The sequence below is a fragment of the Pelobates fuscus genome, chromosome 13 (genome assembly GCF_036172605.1).
Source record: "Pelobates fuscus isolate aPelFus1 chromosome 13, aPelFus1.pri, whole genome shotgun sequence".
Taxonomy (NCBI): domain Eukaryota; kingdom Metazoa; phylum Chordata; class Amphibia; order Anura; family Pelobatidae; genus Pelobates; species Pelobates fuscus.
In genome coordinates this window covers 32,141,637-32,151,324 of record NC_086329.1, presented here as the reverse complement: position 1 = coordinate 32,151,324, position 9,688 = coordinate 32,141,637, and the positions used below count along the sequence as shown (strand labels likewise).

The 9,688-nt window shown below is 40.1% G+C and overlaps 1 protein-coding gene across 1 annotated transcript; it reads right to left on the bottom strand.

Annotated features, from left to right (window-relative positions):
* Positions 1–1,333: 1,333 nt before the first annotated feature.
* Positions 1,334–9,334, bottom strand: LOC134582548 (opsin-5-like). The gene is made up of 6 exons (XM_063439220.1): positions 9,059–9,334; positions 7,623–7,828; positions 6,206–6,305; positions 3,109–3,213; positions 2,374–2,597; positions 1,334–2,181 (listed from the first exon to the last, which is right to left on the bottom strand). The coding sequence occupies exons 1-6, from the start codon at positions 9,165–9,167 to the stop codon at positions 1,732–1,734; spliced, it is 1,194 nt and encodes a 397-aa protein (XP_063295290.1). The 5' UTR covers positions 9,168–9,334; the 3' UTR covers positions 1,334–1,731.
* Positions 9,335–9,688: the final 354 nt, after the last annotated feature.

The window sequence follows — 9,688 nt, the reverse complement described above, 5'->3', positions numbered from 1 at the left end:
TGCACTGTGTGTGTGTGAGTGCAGTGTGTGTGTGTGTGTGTGATGCAGAGCCTTGGTGGGGGGTGGGCATTTTGAATATTTTTTTATTATTATTTTAATTTTTTTTGTTGTTATATTATTATTTATTTTTATTATTATTTTTATTATTATTATTAATATTTTTATTATTTTTATAATTTTTTTCGTCCCCCCTCCCTGCTTGATACATGGCAGGGAGGGGGGCTCTCCTTCCCTGGTGGTCCAGTGGCATTGGTAGCTCTCCTGCAGCTCCTGTCAGCTCCCTCCTCCTCCGCGCCGGTCCGTGCAGCTCTTCTGTCAGCTCACACTGTAAGTCTCGCGAGAGCCGCACTATGACCCCGCGGCTCTCGCGAGACTTACACTGGGAGGTGGGAGCTGACAGAGGTGCTGAAAGGACCACCGCGGAGGAGGAGAGAGCTGACAGGAGCTGCAGGAGAGGTAAGTAGCTGCACACAGCCCCCAGTCTGTATTATGGCAATGTAAATTGCCATAATACAGACAGTGACTCGAGTATAAGCAGAGTTGGGGTTTTTCAGCACAAAAAATGTGCTGAAAAACTCGGCTTATACTCGAGTATATACGGTAATGCGCAATGCGGCGCACTAGACCCTCTCCATAGGAAATCATTGCCTCTATGCTTTCCTATGGGGATTTCACAGACACTGGATGTTCTTATTATTATTGGTATTTATATTGTTTTTACTGACAGTATAGGGTTCCTTTAAGTGTTTCTTTAAGGTGTGAATGAATTGTGATTTCTAAATCTTTAATATAAATATAAAAGCCGAGCATCAAATGAAAAGAAAGAGTAACACAACTTATCAGTATTTTTCAACATTTTATTCAGTGGCATAATTTCCAGAGACGTATTGGTTCCTCTTTTACAGATCTCCCTGTGAAACAGATATCTGAAATAATCGCCTCCTCTGCCAAACCCATGCTGCCCTACGTTTCGGTGGGGGGTGGAGTGGGTCAACTAACTTACACAAAGTTAAACCTTTCTTCTAGTGATGGACTGGAAGCAGAATGTTATTTTTTGGATCTGCAGAGACTTGTCGAACAATTTATAAGTAAACAGTTATTTTTCCTGTCTCACCTATCACCCTTCAAAGATGTAGAAAGAAGGGTGTGGGAGGTGGAGGCAAGGAAAGTATGGTCAGATGGTGGTGCCAGCTTCAGACTGGCGGGTAGTTTCTATACAAGTTGTTTAATTCGTTAACTTGCCAGCAGCAGATCTCTCCTAGGGGAGATTTCTCCTATTTTGTCCAACAATTTGCATCACTGGTAGGACTTCCCTTGCAAAGCGTCCCTCCAGGTTTGTTGCTTTAGCTACTCCACTGGTCCAGCTACTCCAGAGTCCAGTGGAAAATACACAGGGCCTACAAAATTTACTGAGAACTGCGCAGTGATTGTTTTCTGGGATTTAGTCCTACCAATAATTGTGCAGGAGAAATAGCTACTTAACTTTAAGAGGTGCTGTGGTTTTTCGCTGTTCTTTATGGTTTGTATGACAGAGGTGTTTTAGTTTTTTTGGTTTGTTTTAAATCAAGGTTTGACATTGAGGAAGATAAAGTTACTGAAGATTTGAGGAAAGTCTTCATTTCTGTTTTTCTGGAGATAAGAATAGAACACTGATGTGTCTGTTTATTGTTAGATCATCAGATATATGGTTTTACCTTGAACATATTTACATTATGTGTCCAAATCCATATCTCATATCCGGACATTGTTAACCTTTGTACTTTCTTCTAAAGACTTTTCATTCAGAATCACGTCTTCAGTACTTGGAGCTCCTTGATTAGACATTTCCACTCCTACTTCTAAAGAACGGTTTGTCTGAAGGTTCTTTTCATCGGTCTGTAAGTACTGCGGGTCCACCCATTGCTTTGTGTTGGATTCACAGCCAGCAATTGACTGATCACAGTTCAAGGATTTGCCTCTCTTCTTTGGGCAGCAGCAGCATAACAAAGTGTGAAATTCTTGTCGAAACCTGGGGCTCAGGCCCAAATAGATGATTGGATTATAGAAACTTGCTGACTTTGCAAGCAATGTAGCTACCACATTGGTGTCGGCCGGTACCTGGTAGCCACAGGCTGACCACATAGAGATAACGGCGTATGGAGACCAGGCAAGGAGAAAAGCCGTACAGATAACAAATGACACCTAAGGGACACAAATAAATTAATGAGAACATAACAAAAATGTAGTAAAGTTTTAGGAAAGCTCCGTATACAAATAAAGATATGTGTTTATGACAGAATTGTTGAACGGTTTAACTGTGTGGTCACACACTGCCTTTCTCAAAACAGACAATAGGGTTCACTGTGCAACTTATATTTGAATATATTAGATTACCCTGGTGATGGCCCTCTCCATGGTGAGTTGGGGGCGGCTTATTTCACCTCCCCGTGAGTTTCTGTGGCTTGCATGCACAGTCCTGATGATGGATACGTAGCAGAAGACCATGATGGACACCGGAATGAAAAAGCCCCAAACGAAGATTCCAATTACATAACATTTGTAAGACATAGAACTTGTGGCTTGAGTCCAGTCTATCTCACATGTGCCATATTTACGCTCTGTAAAAAAAAAAAAAAAAAAAAAACCACATAGCATATAAATGATATGATTCGAAATCATTTAGGGATCACTACTCAGAGACACTAAATATTAATTCAAATCTCCACAGTGTTGTACAATAAGCACACCTGGGAACTCCCTAACCTTGCAGTAAAGGGTGTTCATTTCTGGTCCTGAAGATACCAGACCCTCTGCCTTGGGGGCAAGCTGAGCAAAGCTCTGACTCCTTCCAGCCCTCCCCATATATATCTACTCATTTACTTCCCCCCAGACCTGAATATTATTAGCATCATCAGGGAGACTTAAGGTGAGGTATTCCAAGCCTGCAATACAGTAATTTCTCAACCTATTCCAAAGCCTTAAGATGGAGTAACCAATGCTAGTCTTGACTAATTGTTACAGTGTCCAACTCTTACTACAACCAACATTGCGCCCATAAGTCAGAGGATTTAGAGTTTAGATATGTATGTTGATGACCTGATTGTTACAACATCCATATCATATATTTACCTGTAAAGCTTCCAAATCCCAATAAAGGGAACCCAGACCAGATCGCAGCAGTGATCCAGATGAAGATGAGAGCCAGATGCACTTTCTGTTTGTCTACCTTGTGAGCTAAGAAGACAAGATTAATCAAAATAATTAATCCACATACATAGAACCTATCAACACCTTGTTGATCGCATTCTTTCAAACAAACAAATCTTCAAGTCCCTCACAGTTTTGCCTTCTCTATCTGCTAACATTAACAACCACCAACTAACTTAAACATCTGACATGTTTGGCTCAAAGAGCATTTGCTCTAATCATGTGTTTAAAAAAAATAAATAAAAATAACACAATTTTAAGATTAATGGTTTTAAATTTTGAGATCCACCTCATCATTTCCTAATCTTTGTTGACACTCTTGTTTATCTCTTCTATATAATAAAGGCTTTGTAATTCATCCATTTTATCCTACAGAGATGAACGGCTTCTGTCATGTTCCCTGCCCCCTTTGCTCTTTTCGCGATCTTTTCTATTTTTAAAAATTCAGTAAAATTATCTTTAAAAATATTGGGATCCTAGGTTTACTGTGGAGATTGAAGCAGTCCTTATTTCTAAGAAAATCTATTTTTCCAAAATATGCGGTGGGAAAGTATATTTAAGAGAAATTTTTGTTTCGTCCAGTAGATGTAACAGGACGATATGAAAAGTCATAGAAAGTTCTGTGCGAATTAATGATTTGATCCCATGTCTGAGTTGATAGCAGAGATGTCATACTTAATTTGAGATCTGTTAGTGAAAGCCATAATTTATCAATGTATCCGAGGCAGTGGTTTGTATTCCAAAAAACCTCTGAACTATCTGGGAAAAAAATCCATCAGTCATGAGAGTATAAAATTTTTTGTATATGTTAACATTTTTTTGAGACAGTATGTCTGGCATAAAACATCCTTTTGAGAGGTGTCGGATATAAAAATTGGCAAGAGTACAGTATTTTGTGAAGCAAGTGGTGAGCAATGAGACGTATGACGGTGGGCTTGATTAATCTGTATTATGTGAAGGTATGCATGGTCGTCCTGCTTTTTAAGACGGCAGCCATGACAACCCACCTTATTGAACTCTCCTGCTCAGAGCTGACAACAGTACATTAGGTGGATCCTTGTGTCAGCACTACGCAGTGTGAAGACATTCAGCAGTGTTCCAAAATCTGCAGCTCACACAAGGTACTAGTGGATGACCAAGAGGGTATTTAGCATTGCGTGAAGCTTGATATTGGATATTAACAGTTTAAGCACTATAACAACTTTGCATCATTATATACAGGCTCCTTGTCACTGGGTCACAGTGTACTTTGACTTACTTAAAAATTGCAATACCTGTAAGTCTTCCCCTCTACCTATACCACTTGCAATTGGCAGCTCACTCGTCCCCCACTTCATACTGACTAGCCTTGTGCTTTTCAGAAAGTGTTCTACAAACGCTTATACTATGTTTTGGCAATCTTATGTTTACTCTGTGATATGGACAGAATAAACACAAATACTGGAAGATTATCAAACATATAGGAACACCGAAACACCTGAATAGGCTCACTGTATATAGTAAAACATAGCCAAAAAAATATATAGTTTTGCTATATCAACATAATATTCTCAAAAGACAAGCATTATTTGGCTTTCAAAATACGTAGATCAGGACAGATGCATAACTGTGGTAGTATGGCAAATACCCATCAACTGTGTGCATCTTTCTAATAGTACAGTCAAGAAATATCAGCCTGTACCCAGTTTAGGAAATCATGCCAAGCTTTTCACAATGCATAGGGTGAAGGAAATTACGCATTACTCCCTCATCCAATGTACCCTGATGTGCTAATACAGTCCCCATGCTTGAAATCAGGTCTCCGCTTCATGCCTTCTGATCCAGCGACACCTGGTGCCTTGATTGGTGCGTTTCAATAGACCAAACTTCCTAATGGCAATCTGCATACCAGAGAGGTGTCTGGGGCAAGGGCATTGCCGTGGGGATTTCACCCATGCAACTGCAGCATTGGAGAGCAGGGCAGCTGTACGTTGTACCAGTTTGTTGTGCTGTGGTTGAACAGTTAAATTCTAAGCTGTGATGGCTGTGGCTTCTCCTGCAGAATAGTATAATGGCACTGCAATAACCCCAGCTGCTGTCTTTGTTGGAGTTTTGCCCTGAACTCTCTGCAGATCAGGTGAAAAGCCTCAATAAAGACCTTTGTAGCTTTACTAGGCTTCCTACACCTCACCAGCTACTCCTATATCCATATTTATCTGCAGCTGATAGTCTAGTTGAGACTATGAGACCTCTGCAGTGGAGACCAGAATAACCTCCACTAGTCAAAATGTTGGGAAACTGGCTCCAGTACAGTAGATGTCTATGTCCCAGGCAGGAGAAGAGACAATATGTGCAGCAGGACAGTAGCCAGACCTCAAAGTCAGATACCTGGAACATTTTCACTTTGGGGGTAGTGCAGACATTAGTGATCTTAAACTGTGCTCAAAGGCATCCTTGTGTTAATCGAAGCTGAAATTGCTCTGAAAATAGACATAGGGCAACATTAATCTGCAAATTCACAGCAAGTTAAGAGCTGCTCTCACAAGCTGCAGCCATCCAACATGGCTGCCAAACCTATCCATAAAACATGCCTTTCATTACTATATCTAACAGTCTTTAGTCCCTAAACACATACAGTGATAACACAAATAGTTGCAAATGAGGAATTTCACTAGCTTCTCGAAAGGATAATTAGTCAATGTAATGGTCTCCTGCTGCTATAGTACTAAAGACCTGTCTGTGAAGTGACAGCTTCGAAGCTGAGCAGGTTTTATTTTAGCAAATGCTGCAGATCAGTCACAATGATGGCTTCCATGTCAGTCATTTATTAGAGTGTGTGTGCGTAACTGTAAATTAACAATTTGCAATTTATACAAAATTGTTGAATTGAAAATATTGTCCAATTCACTTGTTTTCCCGTCTCATCAATTTTTGCCTAAAGCCTGCAAAGTCACTGTCCAGTGTCTTCACCATTTCCAGATGATTGAATTGACCCCTCCCCATATGTTTAAGTCACAGTAAAGACATCAGCAATCCTTACCGTGATGTGGCTGACAGCCCTTGATGTAACGGAGGAGACTGATTGCAGTAAGGGTACCAATACTGATTAGGCCAAACATGAGGATCAGGAAGCCATCAACCTAATGAAGTAAAGCAGATAGTCAGGGGAGATCTCACGAGATTCACTCAAAGTTGTTTAATAGGGTTTATCCTCGGTAAGACTGCTTCTTGCTGCATGAGCCACATACTAACCCTATTAGTGTTTTTGCATCAGATTATGATTTGGCGGATTTGCTTGGCTTTTAAATTATATTAAATATGGAACTGAGGACTTAAAATGGCACAGTCATCCCCTCTCCTGAAAAATGAGTATTTCATAAAGATAGAATCTTTATGAAATACTAATTTTGACTGTGTTGGATTTTCACTGAAATTCCTACAGTCAAGAGTTATATAGAGACAAAGTAAAGACTACTTTGTCTCTGTATATTTCCTCCACCTGACTCTCTGCGGTGCTACAGTGTCGATCCCGACAGCCGTCATCAGTGATGGCTGCAGAGAATTGGCTCTATGGAGGATCTTGCGGTCTGCGTTAGAGTACAGCAGTGACACCAGCTCCTGGCGCTGCTGCGGAGCAGACGGAAGATGACAGCGCCGAGGGACAGGTTTGGGTAAGTAAATCTCACCTTTATCTGTACAACCCACCCCCCCCTCCTTGGATCCCCGGGAGCGATGGGGGTCTTTGCGAATTCAGTCCCCAGACAGCGACAGTGACGCTTTAAAGGAACATTGTGAGCATCAGCACAGCTTTAATGCATTTGACAGGTTTTGGCCTCATTAATATACTGTATTTTTGCCATGCTCAAATCTTTGCAAAAATAAAAATTGTGCAGAATGTTGCGTGATGAGTCAGTTTCCATAGCCACACCCCATTAAAAAAAAAAAGACTTTGTTAACAGTATATGTATCCAGTTTAGATACTGACAGCACTGAGTGAGCTTTAGAGCTGGAAGTCAAGCATCCTGCGCTAAGCATCCTGCCCCTCCCTCCTGAAAACTGAGTATTTCATAAAGATAACATCTTTTCGAAATACTCATTTTGACTGTGTTGGAATTTCACTTGCATGCACGAGAGTACAGCAATGAGGTCAGCACCAGGAGCTGAAGAAGACCTGCCAGTGGAAGACAGTGATATCCGCGAGGGACAGGTCGTGGGTCTTTGCAAATTCTGCACAGTCCCCAGACTGACAACGCTGCTATAACAAACGCTCCTAAGGAAATAAATACATTTTTATCATAGTCATTGCGTTAGGATCGTTTATCTGTTAAAGAGAACTTGTCATAAACTGTTCGCATTAACCTTAAAGATAAAGATGTTTGAAATTGATTGAATTTATGTAGCACTGATGTTCAAATGCCTTTAGCCAAAATGTAAGAAAATTTTGTTCTGTTCCTTACCTTGCACGTCCAGAGGGAAGTCACCAAAAAGCCATCCTTGCCTAGTCCATGGAATAGCTCCACAATGCCTCGCGAGTAGCCAAAAATGGAGATCCCAGCATCTGATACAGCAAGGTTAAAGGTCAGGAGGTCATGTGGGTCTAGGGATCGATGATGATTGCACAATATGCAGATAACCGCTCCGTTTCCCAGCCAAGACAGCCACCCTAAAAACAGCAGAAAGTAGCCCTGACATACAAGGTATTGATGTTACACTATTATGGCTTCATGAAGGCAAAAGTGTTTAAATGTATTTTGTTTAACCCCTTAAGGACACATGACATGTGTGACATGTCATGATTACCTTTTATTCCAGAAGTTTGGTCCTTAAGGGGTTAAACGGTTGCTTCCGGGCACAATCAAGTTGTGGACTGCGCATGCATGGTCCACTGTTCAGTCAAGAGCATAAGACAGCCCTGTTCACTAAAAAAGTATGTGGGTCATAGAAGCAGCAGCGGTATGATGCTATCAGTTTATAATGCATTTTTAATCATCCGATATGACGATGGGAACTGAACATGGGGGTTATTCTTCTTATCTCACAAACCTCTGCTGGACATAGCTTTACAGGATTAGTCTTCATAGACCAGAATGAAAAGCTACGGATTGGAGCATCTCTGTTGTGGAAGAAGTCTGTCTACAATTAAAGACAGACTGACTAAGCAGTTTGTTCTATAGATGTTGTAGAAGATTTTAGTAGTATTTCTTAATTATTATTTTTTTTTCTCTGAAATAATCAAGAGCTGAAAATGAAATTAAATATTTGTTCTACTGGGATTTTGTATGAAAATTGGCTATGCATATGTATAACGCAATAAGTATAATGGGTAAAAGAGGGAAAACAAGCTAAACCGTAGAGCATTCACTATAGGAAGTATAAAATATATCTTCTGACCGACCTATATTTAGTAATAATTCTAGAACTGATAGTTTTTAGATATAGCCCAACCACCTCAAGAATTATAAATGAATAAAGCATACAGTATATATGAAAATGTGAGTCACAGATTGGAGTAATTGAAATGGTCATTCCATTGGTCGTCTATGAGCTAAATAAGACACTGAGGTTTGTTGCTAACAAATCTATATAATAGAATGTATTGCCTTAGGGCATGCTGATAAATTATTTCATTTGTTGAACAAGTCTGTCTATGGTTTGTTTGCAGATAAGCAGAACAATCACTGGATATAATACAAAGACCTTTTTTTGCATATGATAAATTAGAAACGTAGGAACTGAAAGCTAACTGCCCGGCTAGTGTGCCTTTATCCTAGCTAAAATCACACGTTTCATTCTTGAAAATAATAGGATTACATTTTTTTTTTATATATAAATCATTCCTTACTCTAATTCTTCCTGAACATAAGGAACTCGTTCCCCATCATTCCCATCTCACCAAGGAGCAGTAGGTAAGTGCCAATCACAGTCTCCCCATCCTCAGACACTCTGGCTCCAGTTGAATTATTGAGCAATGGGAAGGAGCTGTCCATCAGCACTGCATCCATTCTTATCCTGCGTACATCAGCACCAGATTGTGTTATCACAAAGAAAGGGGTTACGCGAAAAGCAAAATATTCACCGACTTCAAAATGTGTTCAGTTCTTGATGTCTCTCGCGGTATATGTCCTCCAGCCTTTGGGCCTTTCCAGTGATTTGTTAATTAGAATTCTCTCCCTCCTGCAGTTGATTGAGAAGTCTTGACACAGTTACCCTGCTCTTACAACACACCTAATGCCACATAATAAGCCAGGCTTTAATCTTCTTTGAAGGAGTACATATACACGCTTCTTGTAAATAGATCGATACTTGTGTCATTATAAACTATCGTAAACATTATTTCATTTTGAGATTCCCCCCTCCCTCCTCTTCTTTCTGTGCTACAATGTAATAAATAAAGCTATTAGATGTTTAATCAAATTTCTTTGATGCTTAATCACATCCCAAATTAGAGTGATAGGAGAGACTTGCTTAGCAACATAGAAACAGCCACACTAACCTATGTGTGCTTATACTCTCCCAAAAGTCA

Coding starts and splice junctions, on each gene's coding strand:
- LOC134582548 (XM_063439220.1), bottom strand. CDS start 9,167: ATGGATGCAGTGCTGATGGACAGCTCCTTCCCATTGCTCAATAATTCA. Junction 7,829..9,058: donor CACTTACCTACTGCTCCTTG/GTGAGATGGGAA, acceptor TGCTGTTTTTAG/GGTGGCTGTCTTGGCTGGGA. Junction 3,214..6,205: donor GGGCTGTCAGCCACATCACG/GTAAGGATTGCT, acceptor TTGTCTTCTTAG/CTCACAAGGTAGACAAACAG.